Source organism: Monodon monoceros, unplaced genomic scaffold (genome assembly GCF_005190385.1).
Source record: "Monodon monoceros isolate NGI ecotype Baffin Bay Population unplaced genomic scaffold, NGI_Narwhal_1 Super_Scaffold_18, whole genome shotgun sequence".
Classification (NCBI taxonomy): Eukaryota; Metazoa; Chordata; class Mammalia; order Artiodactyla; family Monodontidae; genus Monodon; species Monodon monoceros.
In genome coordinates, this window is record NW_021703774.1 from 152,431,166 (window position 1) to 152,451,468 (window position 20,303).

Sequence of the window (20,303 nt, forward strand, 5' to 3'; positions counted from 1 at the left end):
TAAGAAGAAATGTTAGAACTAAATTGAGAAGAGTGGGTGGAGAGCAGGGAATACACCTTAATACTGTAAAAAAGAGCATTAGAGGTGAGGCAAAGAGAAGACAGACTGTCCCCAAAGTCTGGATGAAGGTACCCAGAAGCAACTGTGATGCCAACACATAAGAGAAAAGTAAAGAGAAGGGCTTACTGGTAGACAGAGGAGACAAGCTAGTAAAGAAATGGTTCACCAAAACACTTTGTAAGAGCAGAGAGCACATACCAATGTATTCAGGATCTAGCGGTGTTTCTTTTCACACACAGTAGGTGATCAATAAACTCTTGTGGAAAGGAGATAGGTCAAAGGGAGAGATCGGAACTGCAGAGAGGTCAAGGGTGGAATCAAGATTTTAATAATACAATATAACATACAGTAACAATAGCTGGTGACTGAAAGAACTGAAATGGATGAGAATTTCACTAGAATGAAAAGGCAGAGAGGGCAGAGTACAGAAATCTGGAAAATGCCAGGCATTCCTGGTAATGACAAAAACAATTAAGGAGAGACAGGAGAAAATATCAAGAAGTCAAGAGGAGAAAGGTCATTGGTGGCCCTCTGCAGAGGAGGTTTAGGAGAATGGCAGAGGTAAAATAAATGAAAAAGGCTAAGGAGTAAGTGGCTGGTGAGGAAGTGGGGGTAGAAAATGTAGAGAACTCATTTAAAAACGTTGATGAAGAAAAACAAAAAAATAGGAAGAAAAAAGCTAAAGGAGATAACTGTGGTAATGTGCTCTAGGGTGGGGAATCTAAAGATGTTTGAGGGTTCAAGGGTCCCAAAGGTAAAAGGAAGGAATAGAAACAAGAGCACACGTGGGTTGAGTAAGATAAAAGGAGAGACACCTCTTCCTTTGAAGAGGAGACGTGGAGAAGGAAAAAAAGAGTAAGAGAAGAGCACTGAGTCAGAGATGTATATAGTCATTCTCATTCTTAAAAGAGAGGAAAAGAGAGGGAAAGCTTCTCAAAAAGTCTCCATCATTCCCAGCAGTGGAACACCAACAGAACCACCACAAATTCTGCTTGGGTGTGCTGCCCTATGTCTTGACAGACAATGCACTCCTGAGAATAGGAATCTGGACTGACCCATCTCTGTATCCAGCTCAGCTTAGCCTGGCATACACACCAGCACACAGAGGACCCCAGTAAATGTTACTGGGAAGGACTGTGAGCAGGTAAACAGGACCAGAGATGACTAACTGGCTCATACAGTCTAATATTTCTCCTCTAAGAAGAGCACTGACACTAAGGAACAGCTCTGGCTAGAGCCAAGAATCCACACTGAGTCGTCCCTAGGATCTTCCAGGGAGCTACCCTGAGAGGAGTCCTATCACCGTAATCACTGTCCCAACAGAACTGTACCATACACTGGCGTCTTCCCTGGCAGGATGACGATAATGAGCTGCAGCCCTGAGTAGGTGTTCTTGAGATGCCGGAACATGGGCTCCACGCTGTCTGCCCCCTGCGCATATTTGCAGAAGCAAGGCTGGCCCTGGATGGGCATCCCTGCATCCTTGGAAATCTTCCGCAGCTGGTCTGTGAAGTTCCTGCAGCACAAGTATGGTCATGACAGGAGGCAGGTAAGTCCCACTTTAATACCTCTAACCAAATGCCTCCATCTTAGGTGCCTAGCACTATGACAGGCACTGACAGATTATAAGATGAATGAGACATCATCACATCTAGTGTAAAAAGCACATTTACAGTTGGATAGGACAAGACAGAGCTTGCCAAGTGTTCAATGGTATGAGCAGAGAGCTGAGGGAGCCCAGAGAAGGGATCTGTGGGAATTCTCAAAGTCCCCCATGTTGTCCCATTCAAGCAGCTGGTTCCTATGTTTCAAGTCTACAGCAATAGGAAGATGCCCAAGAGGAAGGCCTCTTGGCTCAAATTAAAATAAATAAGGTTCCAACAGTGATCAGAGCACAGGAGATGCTCAGAAAAAAATGAGCTCCCTCCTCCCCTACTGGTTCTTTGAAGCCTGAGGGCAAATAATTAAACAAGCTTCTTTCTTTTGGCTTTAGAGCTTTACCCTAGGAAAGGAAGACAAAGCTGGAAGAGAGGGTTCACATGCAACAGATTAAAAAAAAAAATCGAGCTACATAAATATAATGACAGACTGAAAGGAGCAGCAGGAAATTCAATTGTGAAAGTCCTGCATTTAGATTAAAAGCAACAATGTACAAATAGAGAATAAAAGCAATCGTTTAGGGGATGTTATTATATAGCATATAAATATCAGTAAGATGGATTTAAAAGCCTATACAGTGAGGAAATAAATTTTTTACTTATTAGTTGAAAAGAAAAAAAACCTGTAAGATTAATATAGTACAACACTGTTGTATAAAATTTTAAATCACTTATATACATATAGGTATATAAAATACATAAATTGGGTAGGAAGGTTGTAATAATTCATGACAGTGACTGCATCAGAAAGGAGGAACGGGACTAGAATGGAGAAAATAAAGGAATGTCAAATTTATCTTTACTATTTTATTTACTTTTTAAAAAGGATAAAATAAATATGACAATACTCTGGATGATGGACACATGGATGTTTTCCATATTCTTCTAATTTTAAAAATTCTTTCAAATAAACATTAGAATAAAAAATATAACCTATTATTTCATGTAAATAAGAGCCAGGGCTCTGATGGACAACCTAACAGTGTTTCTTCCATTTCTCTGCTTTGTATACAACTACAGTATAGCTATTTAAAAAGCCAAGGTGTTACCAGATTCCATCAATAAGTGGGTCTCTACTTCAAGGAAAGTGGTTTTCCCTATCTTCTATTACCAGATCACACTTGGGATATTATGTCCAGTGCTGGGGGCCACAAAGTGTTTAGAGAACTCTAGGATGGAGAAAGTCTTAAAATCCTGTCCTAAAAGTGATACAGCTGAGGTAACGGCTTCTTTAGTCAGAAGAAAATTCTGAGGGTTGACCCTAGGACTCCCTTATACCTCCCCAATTACCAATTTCTCCACCTCATCTCTTCCCCTTTTGTCTCAGTGGAAAGGATGGCTTTTCCTGTGCTTTGGATCCCATTCCCTCATACACATGTAGGAACTTTGTTCTATTTCCTTTCTAGTTTCTCTGGGTTCTATTTTCAGCCTCTGTTCACTATGCACATTCTCCCTGGACAATCTCATCCACTGCCACAGCCGAAAACTCTCAAATCTTAATCTTTAGCCCAGAACCATACATGCAACTGGGTACCCTGACCCAGGTGTACAAGTCGCATTTTTACTCCCTGAATCTAGGGATCATTGCAAGAAGGGGCTGTCTGATGAACTGACTCCTTCCAACTCTGAGATTCTAGGTTTATCAGTTTCTGTACCCCAAAATATCCAAAACAACAAATTGCTTCTCAAAAGAGTGGGACAGGGGAAGGACACGGGAATGAAGAGAAACACACCAAGAGTGGAGCTACCAACAATGTGACACAAAGGCACAGCGCTGAGAGCCTTTCTAATATTGGTTAAGGACCAGCCCTCCAAAGCCTGGCCAAGGCTAAGAGCAGTCTGGCTTAAATGGGGCTAAAATCCCAAGAACCCAGTAAAGGAGACAAGAGGAACACATTTAAGAGAAACTATAATTGTGTGGAAGTAGTTATATATCTGTGAGGGGAGAAGGAGGGCCAGAGTCTCCATATTCATCAGGGGCTGCTGTAACTAATTCTTATGAAAATCCCAAGGCCAGCTGAACCCACCAGGGCACACATCTCTACTAATTCTCATCACTGCCCGAAGTGGTCAGCTCCACTGATTCTTTCTCAGCCCCAGAGTGCACTGACCTTACTCCAGATCCAGAGAAAAAAAAAAAGCTACCACTTCAAAAGACTGCAGGAACACTGAACTGTACACTTTAAATGGGTAAATTTTGTGGTATTTGAAAAATATCTCAATAAAGCTGTTTAAAAAAAAAGAAGACTGCAGGGGAAGGGTTGGTGACTTCTTCACTTACTTATTCACTCATTCAAGACCATTACTCCCCTAAACTGTTCCTTTAAACCATTTGGCTATATCACTTTCTTCATTGCTATCATCTACTCCCAGCCACTCAGCCACAGGTGGCTCAGAGGCCCTTACAATTCATGTTCACCTAATTCAGGTCACTTGGACCCGACTGAACAAATTCTGTGCACAGGAAAGGACAGCTCAGAGTACCAGCTGAACTTTTATTTCCAATTAGGAATATAAGCTTTGAAACCTCAGAACTGATTTGATTCCAATCTGACACTTTCTTGATATGCAAACCTTGTACAAGTTACTTAACCTCTTTGAGCCTCAGTCTCCTGAAAATGGAAATACCACCACCTACTCACTGTGAAGATGAAATAAGAGAACATAAAATTAGGTACAATGTTGGCACAAACATTATAGTCATCACTACTACTGTTTACCACCCATGTTAATGATTATAACAATAAAATAATTCAGGTCTCCCTTAGGAGATTCATGTCCTGAAATCATCATCTCTGACACAGATATGGCTCCTTATCAAGACTCCTGACCACAGATGGACAGAAAAGAAGCAGGCAGAAGTGTGAGCCAGACAGCACAGGTGGGGAGAGTCAAGACTCAGAAAGAACAGACTACAGATCAAATCGTGGCCCCCTGGGAGTAGAGGAAGTTACGCAGCTCTAGGGTCCTTCCCACCCTTCCATCCATACACCCAACCTCCTTACTTGAGCACTTCTTCTCGACACTGTTTTTGGGGTGCGAAGCAGGCAATGGCCCAGACTTTGATCTCAATTCCATTGTAGAACTGTTTCCCCCGCATGTCCCAGACACCTTGATTGGGTGTGGCAATGGCCCGGTTCTGGGGATAGGCAAAGGGGGCGTCCAGGTGAGCCTCAGTAGAGCCAGGTGCGTAGGGGAGCAAAAGCCACGGGCTATACAACCCAACCTCCCCCCACATGTCCCAGAGATGCTGTCTGGCCCTGACCCTGCTCACCCGGCCGCCGTACTGCAAGATGGGCGCTGGCAGCACTCGCCCCGTCACCTCTGTCATGTCATCCTTCACCTTGATCCCAAATTCCTGGATGTAGGGATCTAGGTTGTAGCTGGCATTCTTCATCTATAAGACAAAAGAAGGGGATCTCAGGAGAGCAGTAGCTTGGCAATACTGCTCACCTTCCAGGTCCCAAGCAGAAAGCCCTGAAGAACAGCTGAGGCTGGCAAGAAATAGCCCTAAAAAGGGAGTTGGGGGGAAGTGGAAGATGAGGTAAGTGGGAATGGATAACATAGGGAAGTAATACAGGAGAGAAAAAGAGATAGGAAACAAAGTAGCTACAGGGTCAAGAAGCAAGAGCAGTCCTATGGAGTCCCAGGTAACAAATCCAGACTTTTGTTTTCCTAAGGGTCCTGCCAGGGCAGAAAGGCATCTGTGCTACCAGGGACTCCCATGACTGAGCAACCAAGCATACATTTCTCTGCATCCTCACTGACCAGGCGGCTGATCTCCTCTTGTCTGTCTGGGGCCGATCTAGCTGTAGCCTTTATCATGGTTGAAGTCTGGTTGTCAGTCAGCTTCTTAATGCAGCGCTGCCCAGCCACAATGTTACAGACCTAAGGAAACAAGAATACGTATCGCTGGCCTGAGTATAGTTCACCCTATACCTGGAGCCCCATAGTAAGGGAAGAGGACTTGGCTGTCAGTCCTGGGAAATGGACTAGAAAATCCCTTGTTCATAGACAGGTAAGTTAGAAAATATCCACGTGCAATACAAAAGGTAATACAGCCACTTCGTGATTAAGAGCTTAGGCTCCAGAGGCAGATCTGGGCTCAGGGCTCATATATTAAATAGGGAGATCAGTAACAATCTCCTAGGACTGTTTGGAGACTAAATTAAATAAAGCACTTAAAGAACCAAGTACAGTTCTGAACACTGTAAACACTCAGTAAGTTGTAGCATAAATTATTATTTACCAAAGGACCCAGTCTAGAGCTCTTCTTAATACTAAAAAAACTCAATACACACAAACTGGGTGCCTAGGTAGCAGACAGCTCTCCAATGGTAGCAGGCAGTCAGTCGTTCCACACTGCAACACACCAGGAGAACTAGCAGTGACTCGACTCTTGAGCCCGAGCCTACAGATGATCACTGAGCCCTTGGACTATAGAAATCACTGTCTGTTGACTGACAGTGTGCTCTGTTGGTGTGAGGAACATCCTGCCACATGGTTCTCTGTATTGGGCCCAAGAGAACACAATGGAGATCAGAAAAGACTTTCTAGTGATATATAAGACTTCCATTGCCCAATATACTATATTCAGGAAGCAGTGAACAGGAAGCCTTTTGGCAAAGTAGAGAGAACTCAAGAACACTTGAGTTTGAAGTCTAGCTTTGCCAATTCTAGAAGATGCTACCTTGGGTAGGACTCTTAACCACTCTAAGACTCTGCTTCTTTAATTTTAGCCACCGGAAAAAGCACTAGCTGTCTCCTGAAGCTGTTGTGAGGATTTAGATGAAATGAAATGTAAAACTTGTTCCCATAGGGCCAATACACCAAGTATTGCTTCTCTGCCTAACTTCCAGAGTTCATGCTGAACAATGGTAGGGAAAACCAGGACAAGGTCACCTGCCCTTAGACTCTGTACCTCAAAGAATTAGTCAATTCCCTTAATGAAAATCCAGAATTGTTAAAATTTGTGAGGTTGCTCTCTTGAAGGTAACTTAAAGTTGTAGAACTCTTTACGGATAATTTCAACTACAGAATCAACACTGGAAAAAAGACTAAAGCAGGGATGTAGACAAATTGGACCCCTTGTGCATTGCTGGTGGGAATGTAAAATGGTACAGCTGCTGTGGAAAACAGTATGGTGATTCCTCAAAGAATTAAACACAGAATTACCATATGATCCAGTAATTCCACTTCTGGGTATGTACTCAAAAGAAATGAAAGCAGGGACTAGAAGAAATATTTGTACGCCTATATTCATAGCAGCATTATTCATAATAGCTAGAAGGTGAAAGCAACCCAAGTGTCCATCAATGAATGAACAGACAAACAAAATGTGGTATATACATACATCGAAATATTATTCAGCCTTAAAAAGGAAGGGAATTCTGACATATGCTACAATATAGATGAACCCTGAAGACATTACGTTAAGTGAAATAGGCCACTTAAAAAAAGGCCATATATTATATAATTCCATTTATATGAAATGTCTAGAATAGGCAAATCCACAGAGACAGAAGTAGATGAGTGGTTAGTAGGGGCTGGTGAGGAGGGCAGAAGGAATGGTAAGTGGCTATTAATGGGTATGGGCTTTCTGAGGGCGATGAAAATGTTTTAGACTCAGACAACGGTAATGGTTGCGCAACTCTGTGAATTAACTAAAACCCACTGAATTGTACATTTTAAGAGGGTGAGTTTTATGGAATGTGAATTATTTCTCAATAAAGCAATTCTAAAAAAAAACTATCACCTACAATAGCCTATGTGATTTGACCCTGTACCTCTCTCCAAAATCATCTCCTACTACTTCTCCCCTCATACACTACATACCAGCCACTAAGCCTTCTGTCTCTCTAAGAAGATCCAAGCTCTCTGCTGCTTTAGAGCCTTTGTACTCACTATTAAACTCTTGCCTGGAAGGCTCTTCCTTCAGGTTGTAAAAGGTTGGTTCTATCTCATAATTTGGGACTCAGCTCAAATGTCTCCTAAAAGAAGCCTTCCCTGGTGGTCCAGTGGTTAAGATTCCGCACTCACACAGGTTTGATCCCTGGTTGGGGAAGTTCCACATGCCGTCAGTGTGGCCAAAAAGAAAAAAAAAAAAGGAGCCTTCCCTGACCACAATAACTAAAGTGAATCTCCAACCCGCTCCACCCTTATGACTATCCCCTTAACCTGTTTTATTATTCTTATAGCACTTACCACCAACTGAAACTATCTTATTTATCAACTTATTATCTATCTCCCCCTTCTAGATTATAAGCTCCATGACAGCAGGGACTTTATCTGTCTTGTTAATCTCTGCTTTCCCCACACCTAAGAGTGTATGACTCATAGTAGGAGTTCAATAAATATTTGTTAAATAAACAAGCAACAGTAAAAATCAAAATACATAAGTTATTCACCTTGGAAACTACTGTTTAAACAGAAGTAATGTCAATTTGCTAACAAATCTCAGCTTGCAGTAGATATTACCCAAAGCCTATCTACTTAGCTGTAATTGCCGTTGAAGACTTCTGTTTACATCTCAGAGAACATCCTGTCTTCATCCCACTTTCTGTGCATCAGCAGCTATTACTAAGTCAGAGTTCTTGGGCTTTGGGATCTCTTCTCCCTTCAGCCTAATTTCCTCTGGTTAGTTCTGAAATCCCAAAAGCTCACAGAAAGAAGGCTTAAGTTTTGGTCCCAGCTATCTGACTCCTGCTGCTAGAACAGAGTAAGACGGTCATCTAGGCTAGTGCTTTTCCAACTTAAATGTTCATATGAATCCTCTTTAGATTCTGTTAAAAGAGATACTGATTCAGTAGGTCTAGGTGGAACCTGAGATTCTACATTTCAAACAAGCTCTCAGGTAATACCTATGCTCCTGGTCCACTGACCACACTTTGAGCAGCACTAGACTAGACAATGAAGCAGTCAGAGACAGTTTCTCATTAGACATTTTGGCTAGTGTATAGAAAACCAAATACAGCCCAGTGGTTCTCCATTTGCATTCTATGACTTAATGCAAATGACTTAAAAGCATTACTTAAGTAATGACTTAAGAGCATTACTATTCTCTCCTTAATTGCAGAATTTCAAAGGTCTGCTGAAGCGTAAAAATATGACAAATCTTGGAGCGAAAACTTTTTCAAAAGGAACACATTGGGTTTCCCTCGTGGCGCAGTGGTTAAGAATCTGATGCCTGCCAATGCAGGGGACACGGGTTCGAGCCCTGATCTGGGAAGATCCCACACGCCGCGGAGCAACTAAGCCCATGAGCCACAACTACTGAGCCTGCACTCTAGAGCCCTTGAGCCACTACTGAGCCCTTGAGCCACAACTACTGAGCCCGTGAACCTAGAGGCTGCGCTCCTCAGGAAGAGAAGCTACCGCAATGAGAAGCCCGCGCACCGCAACGAAGAGTAGCCCCCGCTTGCCACAACTAGAGAAAGCCCGCGCATAGTAATGAAGACCCAATGCAGCCAAACATAAATTAATTAATTTTTTAAAAAAAGGATCACATTGATCACTGGGGATACAGAATTCACGTTACAGGTAACGTTCATGTCCATTTTCTGTAAAATAAAGTATACTTGTATCTTTAGGTCATTTAGATCCCCAGCTCCAGACAGGGAAAGAGAAATTAAGAGGACATGAGTGTAGGTATCTGAAATCTCTGTACTGAATGAACTAATTACTTATTAAACAGTAAATACAGCTTTCGCCTCTGCCTGGCAGTCCTGAAAGAATACGAGAGCAGGATGCGGGATAAGTAAAGAACTCAGCAGTTACGAATGAGGCCTACATTTCACAGAATGACCTCTCAGAACATCAATTTTCCAAACCTAAAAATGATGAGAGACTACAAATGGAAGAATAGACCTCTGATGATCAGTGTGCAGGTACCATGCTTGTTCCCCAGCCAGGCCATTACTTGGCAGTCTCACCTCTAGGGGCAGGTAGGTATGCTTTTGTTCCTGGCCAACTTGCAGGCAGGGCAGGTGGGGATACTTGAGCTGAAGGTTATATTTCTGCTTGAAATACTGTGCCACTGTGCACTCCACAGTCTGTCCACTCTCCAGCTGCAAGGGAAACCTGTTTGGGGGAAGGGAAAGAAGTGTCATGGCCCAGCATTCAGTAACACCTTTCTAGACCTACAACCATGGGAAGCGCCAGACTTGACTTCATCCCTATCCAACCTCTTTGAGCACTCCCACCACTCATAGGAAAGCAAAGGAAATACAGGGCTCCAAGAGTGAAGCCAAAGATTTGAAAGGCAAGTTCCACAATGGTCAGATCATATCTGACTCATCTGTATGTCTAGTGTTGTGCATGAAGCCTGACACACAGTAGGCACTCACAGTCCAGCACAGTCTGAAGTGAAGGAGGTAGACGGAATCAGTGACAACTTACCCAAGGGTCTAGCCTAGGATCGCAACTTGCTTTTTCAGGAGGAAGAATAAGTTGAGAGAGATCCTAACATTTATAGAACTGAGAAAGAAGCCAGAGAAAGACACCTGCTCTCCAGTAAACGCCCAAGAAGGAAAGGTGGAGACCAAGAAGGTAAAAATGGTAGGGAGAGTATCAATGGATCTGGGAAGGTTAGGGGAGGGATGCCAAATTCCCACAGCTTATCTTCAAAAACAGGGCTCATCCTCAGGGCCAGGTGTGGGTGCAGAGAAAGTGAACAGAGTATGTTGAAATATCGGCCCTCTTCCACCAACAGTATGGCTTAGCAGCCCTGTCAACTTACGTCTGATGGCTGGCAGGGCGGCGGGTAACATTACACACGCGGTATTTCCTCTTCATCTGTCCACAGTGGGTCACTTCCACCTTCAGGCCTGGGACACACACACTGCTTGTCAGGGTTGGAAAAGGTTGCTCATGTGCCCAGGCTTGGCCTCTCCCCTGAATATATCCCAAGGGGATTTCCTTTTAGGACTAAAGAGAAAGTAGCATTGATTCCCCTCCCCGCCTGGTTGGGTCCTCACCCTTGATCTCCTTGGTGAAGCGCACACGCTGAGAGTCCGTGAGGGGCTTGGGCTGCTCATCTATGTTCCTGATGTCCAGCACCTCACACATGAACTCAATCACTGGCTGCGCCTTGTAGAAGGCAGTGGCTGAGACTGTGGGGACATGGTAAGTACAGCTCAGCTCAGGTTCTGTCTTCCAGAATAAATGGAAGCACTGCTCTTTACACCCTCTTCTTTATAGGGTATTGGGATGGGGGAGGGGTCCCAGGGCTGTAGGGATTAGACTAGGAGTGTGGTTACAGAGCTGGGAGGGACGAGGCTGGGAGTGTGGTCACTGGACTCAGGGTGCCCCTGGCTCCATAGCTCTCCCCACTCACCATCAATGTTGAGCATCATCTTCCACATGGCAGGGCGCACAGACTGGTGAAAGCCGAACCAGACCTCGCGCCCACCCCCCAGCGGGTGGTAGTAGCCCTCAGGCGGTGAGAAGAAGGAGCGGCCCACAGGGGTGTACCTGGCAGGGACAGGCAGAGAACTGGTCCCTCGGGCACAGGCCCCCACCCTGTGAGGCATCCTGGGCACGGAGGAGCCCTGGCCTGGAAGGCAGGACACCAGGGCTTTAATTCCAGCTCTGATCCTTTACTAGTTGTGTGACTGACCTTGTGCAAGTCTCTCCCCTTTTACTGCCCTGCAGGGACAGATGGGGTGAGGTCCAAAGATATCTAAAAGGGACAGGGCCAAAGCTTTAAACCATCTAAATGTATATGCACACTTGCCTGGTATATGGTAGGGCTTCAAAGAATTTTTTATTTGAAAGGCACACGGTGGGACCTTAATATACGCGCATTCCCCTCCTCCTCCCACAGCACTTCTGCCACCACTTGTAGCCCAGATACTAACTACACCCAGTACCTCATGGATGCCAGGTGCCTCATGGCCACATCCAGGGCTTGCACAGACTCCAGGGGAACGGGGATCTGGCCACTAACCAAGGCCTCATGCAGCATGCGCCAGCTCACAATGGCTAGCCACTTGATGGAGACCTTGAAGATTCGATCCTTCCCTTCCCCAGGGATTGTCACCTCGAAGTCAACCTTCAGGAAAGAGAAAGGGGTGAAAGACTGCTGATGCTGTCCCACAGTCCAATATTCCCTGCCTTGCCCTTATTATCCTTCACCCCATAGATTTCCCAGAATCTGCTTCTTAAGCTGATAGGGACTCACAATGAAAACTTCAGAGTAAATCCAGCCCCTTAGTCTCCAGCCACCTTGGCTCAGTGTATCTGTCCCTCTCAACCACACTTAGTAGGAAGTCCCTTATGTCTATTTTAAGTCTAATCTCAGTCTGTTTGGACAGGGACAGACATACAAGAGGCTAAATAAACATCAGCACCTACCCATCCCTCATCCTAAAACACACTTTCTCAGCACAAAAGACGAAAGGGATCTCTGGACTGCCAGACTCCAAACAGGCTTAGTTGAGTTCTGTCCCTCCCCAGACCCCTGACACAGGTCCAGCCTGACTCCCAACCTTACCCGTTCATTGCCAATGGGCAGTGCTGTGACAGTGTAAATGTTCTTCTTTCCATCATACACGGGCTTGCGATCACCAAAGATCTGAGGCTTGAAATGCTGGACCATGTATTCCACCACTTCCCTGTGGGGAATAGGAAAGGCCAGTGGAAGCTGAAAGACTACTACTTCAAGCTCTTGGAAGTAATTTAAACTCCAGGCAATGTCCCATCTACTATATTCTGTCCTACCAGCTACTAATCTCTATTCTAAGCAGTGCTTCTCAAGCTTCAACATTCATATGAACCACCTAGAGATCTAAAATGCAGGTTCTGATTCAGCAGATTTAGAGCAAAGTCTGAAATTCTATGTTTCTAGCACACTCCCAGGTGATATTTTTGGTCCTCGGATCACCCAGGCTCTGAAGGACCTAAAAGAGTGGTTGTGAGTGCCTTCTGAGCAGAAGGGGAGGCTGAGGGGAGAAGGGCTTAATCTCAGGGTCTGTCCAGAATCAGGAACAAAATCTAGGCTGCTCCAATCCCCAAGCTGATAATCAAGAAAGGCAGATGGGAAGAGACCTGAATTGGAATAGGAATAAAGCGTGGAAGAAGAACCTCACCTCTTCCATCTCTCTGAAGTCCTTAGTTCTACCACCCTGTTTTCTCTCCATTATCATCTCTTTCCTGATTTCAGTTCCTGTCCTCTGCTACTTAGATTCCAGAGTATCCATCTAGCCTTCAAAATCCCAGTCCATCCAACTATCTGAACTCTTCGCTTTCTAAACCAAAGCTCTTGAATACTATTGGATAAAAAGACTCAAACTATACATTGGAAGCAACTGTAAATACATGGTTTTAATGCCAATTAGGCCTCGGTGCTGCCCAGCAATCTTTTTCATATCTCTGATCACTTCCATCCTCATAGATTGTGTCAAACCTTCTCCACTACCCACCTAACGACAGAATCCACTCCTACCTCAGATCAAAAAGCATCTTTAATAATTTTGAAAGGAGTACAACATAGAAGGCAAGGCCACCCTCAAGTTCCCAGACATATAAACAAATACATTTATATACACTTGCCTCTTTTCCTCTTTCTTTCCTCTCACACTTGAAATATTCCTTCCATATATAATTTTTAAACATCTGAAAATGTGTTCAACTTCACTCAGTAGAGAAATACAATTTAAAATTAGACCAAGATATAATTCTCTACTTATCAGAATGCCAACAACTAAAAAATCCAATATACTGAATTGGTGCAGATATGGGGGGATACCTTACTGATGGGAGTATAAATTGGTACAACTTACCTTAAAAAAAACTGGCAACATCTCAAAAATTTTAAATGTATTATGCCAGTAATTCCAGCCTAGGAACTTATCCTACAGATACACTTGTATCTGCGTGCAAAAATGTATCTATATTAATATTCTACACAGTTTCACTTTTGTAGCAAAAGTTTAGACTCAACCTACATGTTCCTGAATAGATTTATTAAATAGGTTATAATATATCCATTCAATGGAATATCTATGAAGCTATGCAAAAGAATGAGACAGATATGTAGGTACTGATATATATTACTTTCCAAATTATATTGTTCAGTGGAAAAAAGCAAGGTGCAGAGCAGTGTATATAAGATTCTGTATTCTGTGCACTTTAAAAATGTTCTATAAACATATATGCTTGCATATGCATAGAAAAATATCTGGAAGTGTACTCAAGAATGGTAATAATGAATGCATCTGGGGAAAGGGACTAGGAGACAGGAGGCCAGGGTAATACGAGACATTTTTCATTGCTACTCTTCCTGTAATATTAAATTTTTTTTTTACATTGTGCATATATATATGTGTCCTCCTGCCTCAGCAAGGACATCCCACTCACTCCTCTCCTTTCTGTCTTGTACCTTTAACCTCTCCTGCACTAGCTCCTTCTCGGTTTATAAACATACCCATGTCTCATTCTTAAAAACTTTTCATTTATTCATTTCAACAAATAATGAAATGCAGTAGGCACTATACTTGACCCCTATAATCTTCTCTAGCCAACATATTCCCTCTCTCCCCATGCTTCACTATCAAGCTATCTAGAAAAAAGCTATCTGTTCTCACTATCCCTACCACATTACCTTCCATTTATTCCTTAACTCACTGTTAGATTACTAGCCCAACTCCTCTACTGAAACTACTGTGGCAATAGGTACCAGTTGTCTCCTAATAGCCAAATCCAGTGATATTTTTCAACATTTACCTTACTTAGAATCTCTTCCTCAAGAACTTTCTTGAATTTGGTGATATCACCCTCTACTAGTTTTTCTTTTACCCCTCTGGATTCTCTTTTAAGGCTGTGAGACTCAGGAAAATAAGGACTACTGGACTTAGTGGCTTAAACGTGCATTACTTACCGGTTGACTCTGCGAGGACACTTATCCGGCTTGATATCCACCTCGTAGTGGTAGACGTCAATCTTAGGGATGTCCACTTCAAAGTAGTTGGCCAGAAGCTTGATTGGTTTCCCCACGGTGCCAATGCCAGGCCGGCGAGGTGCCTGGAACACCTGCTGCAGGGGGGGCAGGTAGGTGCCTGCAGCTACAAGACAGAGAGGCTGGTGAGGGTAGAGTCTGGTAATTTCCTTACCACTCTGATCAGAGAAGGCACAAGGCCTCCTAGAACGGGAGCAGCAAAGTGTAGGAAAAGCCTCTTTCCTGACTACCCAACCCAACTGAGGGCTTCCACTGGCTGAAACAACCCAGGCTCATTTTCAAAAAATTCTTTCCAGTTAGGAAAATTACCCTTGTTGTCTATATTAAATTCATCAAATGAGTATGTAATATCTTCCTATTACATGTTAAGTAGACGGGCTAAATCTGGCTCTAGTAACAAAACTCTTTCTTCCCTCTACTAGATGAAGACTCCTTCAGGTATCTAGCAGACCAAGAAAGCCTTATTATCTGTCAGCCAGATGCTCACTTCACTCATCACCATCCTGAACACAAAATAGTATCATCTTAATGCTTCCCTGCACTGCAGGCAGGAGGAAGACCTAAAGAAGGCCAAGTGCTGGGGCGGGCGGATGGGGGGAGGCCACGCAAGGAACAGGGCAGTGTCTGAGAAAAGATTAAGGCAACCGAATGGCTGAGGATGGAGCAGAAAAGGAGAAAAGGCTAAAAGGATGGATTTTGGAGACTAAGGAAAGGAGAGAGGCTGAAACACGGAGCTGGTGAAGAGGCTGGAACTGGAGGTCACAGCCCAAAAATGCTTGAACTGGGAAGGAGGAAAGGCTGGAGTTAGGGCTGGGGCAAGACAGTTTAGAGTTGAGAGCCTGGGCAAGAAGCAGGGCTGCAAGTGGGGAGACAATGAAGAAGTTCAAAAGAAGAAAAAGCTAGGGAATGAAAACAGGCTAAATATGGGAGACTGAGGCAAGAGTAAACTAGAGTGGAGGATTTGGGAAGGAGGGGCAGACAGTAGCATCCTGGAGAAGACGAGATTACTGCTTCTGGGAAGAAGAATACAAGATTCTTTCCAGGCCCACAGCTCCTTCTACACAGAGGGCCCGGACAGTAACAGAAGGGGTTTAAGACAGAGGCAGTCCTTGGGAAAGGGCTAGGGCAGGGCCAACTCCCACTACTTTCTCCTCTATTGCCACCAGTCTGATTGCTGCCCGTGGTTTTATTTTCTAGCTTGAGGGGAAAGGGAAGAAAAGAGGAAACTGCCTAAGAGAACCCTCCCTCAGCATCTACTATTGTCTTTGCCAGCAGAGGACCAGCCCAGGTGGGAGGAAAGAGGGACAAAACAGCCCAGAACCTCCCATTACCAGAGATCTGCTTTCACAGTTGGCGAGCCTGGGGGGATGGGGCATATCCTCAGCAGGGGGGTCAGGAAGAGGTCAGAACCATTCAAGGGAGGGGCATGCTTTCCAGAGCTAAGCTGCCGTGTCTCCTTCTAACCACCTGTCAAGCCTACCCTACTCCACAGACAGGGAAACACAGACGGGAATGGCAGCCCAGCCTGGGGAGAAAAGGCCTTCAGGATTCAGCTACCTGGGGAAGTGAAAGCCTAACTACTAGCACCTGGCCACATACCCCAGAAAGAGCTGAACAGAAATTATACACAAGCCATAGATAGACATACACATCCAAACACATACTTAGACCTGGACAGTGTACCTTCATACACATACCCCTCACCAGCCTAGATTGTGAGATCTTCAAAGATACAGGCTGTATCTGCCTTGGTCACTGCTGAATCTCCAGCGCCTGGCATATAGGTGTTCAATATACAGATACTAAATGAATTAACAAACAGATCCATAGACACACCACAAAGAACACACAAGCATACACAGCACACAAACAAACACCTGCACACTGCTCAGAAACAATTATAAACCCAGCACAGGACAAACATGACCCTAGTGGAAGTAGCTGGTAAGAGATACCCTTTCCCTCCCCAAGTTCTTACATTCCATTCACCTCCTTAGCCTCCCAGGCTGAATAATTGTTAGGAGCCTTGGGAGAAAGACATCCTCTAGAGCTAGGGGCTGGGTAGAAATGATGGGGGATGGGACAGACACTCTAGCCTCAAAACCTTCTCTTTCCCAGAAACAGGACTACACACCAGACTTAGCCTTAGGCACCCTCCACTCCTAGGAGGCTTTGGAAAAACAAGGAGCCCCCACCCTCCCCTTCATACCCAAACTAGGGAAGGCAGGAGGAAGAGAGAACCTCTCTCCCACTCCACTCCCCTGCAAGCCTTACAGCAGTACAAAGTTCCTCCCCTAACCCCACCCTGCCCCCAGCTTTTAGTCTGAGAAAGGGAGACACTTCCCTTCAGACCCAGACAGGGACAGACGGCCACTTTGTGATGCAGATGAGGGCCCCAGCACAGAGGACAAAGCTTGGGCCTTGGGGGAAAGGGGCAGGGCCCTTCCCTGCAGACAAAAGCATGGAGGGAGGGGCTATGAAAAGGACACTCCCCCTCCCCCATCCTCAACCAGCCCTGAGAAGGAAAAGTAACAGAGCTGAAAGGCCTGGCTCAGGGATTCCTTCCCTGCAGTTCTGAGGCACACATACCTCCCAATAAGCTAGACAGCCCACTCAAAAGACAAACTCAAGGTTGGGTTAGCTGTCCGGTAAGCAAAGAGTAAAGGGCCAATCGCTCCAAAAAGAATTTGTCCACACACTGAGTACACACAAATTATTAAATATCCACACATGTGCTTAACCATTTATGTTCACACTGGAATGTGATTCAATTCAAAAAATAAAGACGTACTTGTGTCAGGGCCTAGACATTGGCTGGTTCCACAGATAAATCAGACACCACCTCTACCCTCTGGGAGCTCCCAGTCCAGTATATGTACTTGTAACACACCTGAGCACAGAAGGCACACCTGGCCATAAGCCCAGTGAAGCCAGCAAAATACCTTGCTTTGTGTACATACTGTGTCCTCAAACCTCCAAGAAAATAGTCCGAGCCTAGGAAGGAGGCAGTTATGGGATCCCTCCACTCACAGCTTCCAGAATGAATTTCAATTACACCTTTTGATGAGGTAAAGCCTGCCTCATTAGGCTACAGCCAACTCCAGATACCAGGCTCTAGTTCCTTCCCTAGAAGCTATAAATATGTAACATGAACCAGAAAAAGTCAACTTTTTCATCACTCTAGAGGCCATTAGAAATTCACCATAATAGATCAATCTGGTATGGGTGCCAGCTCCCAGCAATCCATCTGGACCTCTGGGACCTCTACTACTCTAATCCCTGGGTTGCTGCAAGTAGTCTCCAGCCCAGAAAACCAGGAGAGCTCCTGGAATGGAAAAAGGGGCCTAAGGGAAGGAGGAAGTAGTTTTCTGAAGTCAGTTGCTCCCTGCATTCCACCTTAAGGCTTACACAGCCTTTACAAGGTTGTTTTTGTCCTGGGGAAAGTAGTCACTAAGCACTTATAGATCATTGAATGGATGACTCGAAGAATGAGTTGGCAGGAGCTATTTCCTTAAGGGGATTAGATCTGGTATAAAAGACAAAGATGCTTCAACCCCGAGATCAAATGGGAGGAAGTAGTGTGACAAGACCTAAAGGATTCCCAGGTCCAGACTGCTCCTCCCATCAAAAGGGTAAGAGACAGGACACAGGAGGTGCCACCACTACACAACACATCCAGGGACTCTGGTCTTCTTGGGGCAGCCTTGCCTCAGTTTCTCCTCTATTCTTACCGCCTTTTCTCCTGATTGTAAATAAGGAGAAGTTAAGGCTATCACCTGGGACACCATGGTGAAGGCTATAGACTTCCCCCTACCCCAAACAACGTATTTGTGACAAAAGGCTAGCTTGACGACCTTGGTTCTAATAACATGGCCCTGACAGTTTCTGGGGAGTAGAGAGAGGAAAAAGAAAAGATACTCAGCGGGGGACAACAAACATAAAAATATTAAGGTATAGAAAGATTAGGCTGTCGACTCAGGAGACATTCAATAGAGAGGTCATTTTCCTTGGATTAAAAGATCCCAACTCTGCTCACTGTTGGACCGTGCAAGCCAGGCAGAAAACCCCTTCTAGGTAAACCTGGTCCTGGCCTTGGTACCTCAGTAACCAACACATTTTTTAAGGCCTGTCTTCAAGGGGGACCCGTCCATAACCTAAAACATTGCTTCCATCCCAGTCTTTCCTCATCCCAGTGGCAGAATAAGGCACTTTAGCAGTTTCCCTCAACCTATTCTTGGCAAATTATGACTGAAGGTTTTCAGGGCCAAGTGCAAGAGCCCCAAGATGGGGAAGGGGCCCATTTCCACTTGTACTCTGCCAGCATAACCTAAGAGAGACTGCAGCCCAACAGTGCGCTCCTTTTTCCAAGCCAACCTGCGGGTCTGGGGGTGGGGGGTTCGGGCGGCCACGCCCCCACCACATCGGGCAACCCGTTCCAGCTGCCACCTCCGCGCATGCTCCGGCGCCTCCGCTCCATCTCCCTAGACTGGGCGGGGGGGGGGGATCCCGGGGCTGGATCCCCACCCACTGCCCCCTGACCCTCGCCCCCGCGTCAGGCCCGGCTGGGGCGGAGCTCACAGCCCAGCTCTGGCGCCTTCTCCCAAAAGACATCAGCCCAGCCCAGCCCGGCTGAGCCCCCGCCCCCGGCATGCGGCAGCTCTGGGCCCATCTGTGTCGACCCCCTCCTCTCCTGGACACCTGGGGCCCGCCCCCTGCCACCTGCCGGGCCTCTCCCTAGGCCTCCCGGGATCTCCGAGTGTCCTTACGTGCGTTCAGGCCCTTCTCCCAGAGCACTTCCCACCTCCAGGAGTGCATACAGCCTCCTTTGATAAATGGCCCCCGTCTCTGAGCTCCCTTCACAAGGTTTCCCCCGGAACTGCACACAGCCCCCTTCAAACTGGGCCCCCCATCTCGTAAGAGCCCCTTTCCTCACTCAGGAAACCTTTCCTCACTCGGAAATCCTGCTCTTCACGCGGGAGTCCCCTAGTCCTTGGAGCATGCACCGTGCCCCTCTGCCGGGGGCCCTTACCTGCTCCCGAGGGTCCCGCTTCCATCCCATATACCCGTGCGGAGGTCAGGCGGCCCGGAGACTGTGGAGTCCAGCGTGAAGGGCCTAGGTACCCCGCACTTTAGCTGCTTGGGCTCCCGGGCCGGGCTCGGCTACCCCCCCCAAGCCCGGCCGCTCGCGCCGCCGCCCCCGCAGCCTCCGTTGCAGCCGCCGCCGCGGAGCCTGCAGCAGCTCCCCCAGCTAGCGCCCGGCCAGCTGCCAGTGCGCAGGCGCGACCGCCAGGCCCAGGGGGCGGACGGGAACGAGTCAAACGGGGCGCTCCGACAGCAACAAAGGCCAATGGAGAGGGGCGGGGGCACCGGGGACCGGAGGCAGCGGCCCCTGGCGGTCACCCGTCGCCATGCAGCCCGGCGAGAGGGCTCCGGTAGAGGCGCCGCGGAACCACGCAGTGGCTTAAGTGGGGCGGGGCGGGAGGACAACCCCCCGCAGCAGCCTCCGGCCTTGTCTTTTCCCCAAACCTGTCCCTCCAAGCCTACACACAGCCTCCCCCCTTCACACAGGGCCACGCGCACATTTCCACCTCATTCCCAGGTCACCCTCACACACTCCGAGAGCCCCGTCA

The 20,303-nt window shown here is 46.2% G+C and overlaps 1 protein-coding gene across 3 annotated transcripts in view; it reads right to left on the reverse strand.

The window, feature by feature from the left end:
- The window catches only part of LOC114899737 (protein argonaute-1), a 34,189-nt gene extending 14,245 nt beyond the window's left edge, over window positions 1-19,944 (reverse strand). For 2 of the 3 annotated variants that reach the window (XM_029230751.1, XM_029230753.1), the window contains exons 1-12: window positions 19,703-19,932; window positions 14,596-14,779; window positions 12,211-12,331; window positions 11,588-11,769; window positions 11,053-11,189; window positions 10,694-10,828; window positions 10,456-10,543; window positions 9,650-9,797; window positions 5,487-5,606; window positions 4,984-5,115; window positions 4,724-4,857; window positions 1,392-1,576 (exon numbers count right to left, since the gene is read on the reverse strand). In XM_029230751.1, coding sequence (XP_029086584.1) covers window positions 1,392-1,576; window positions 4,724-4,857; window positions 4,984-5,115; window positions 5,487-5,606; window positions 9,650-9,797; window positions 10,456-10,543; window positions 10,694-10,828; window positions 11,053-11,189; window positions 11,588-11,769; window positions 12,211-12,331; window positions 14,596-14,779; window positions 19,703-19,727 — 1,591 coding nt within the window. In that variant the 5' untranslated portion in view covers window positions 19,728-19,932. Of the gene's footprint in view, window positions 1-1,391; window positions 1,577-4,723; window positions 4,858-4,983; window positions 5,116-5,486; window positions 5,607-9,649; window positions 9,798-10,455; window positions 10,544-10,693; window positions 10,829-11,052; window positions 11,190-11,587; window positions 11,770-12,210; window positions 12,332-14,595; window positions 14,780-19,702 lie in introns of all 3 variants that reach the window. The other variant, XM_029230752.1, reaches the window with a different exon arrangement.
- Between the last annotated feature and the right edge of the window lie 359 nt (window positions 19,945-20,303).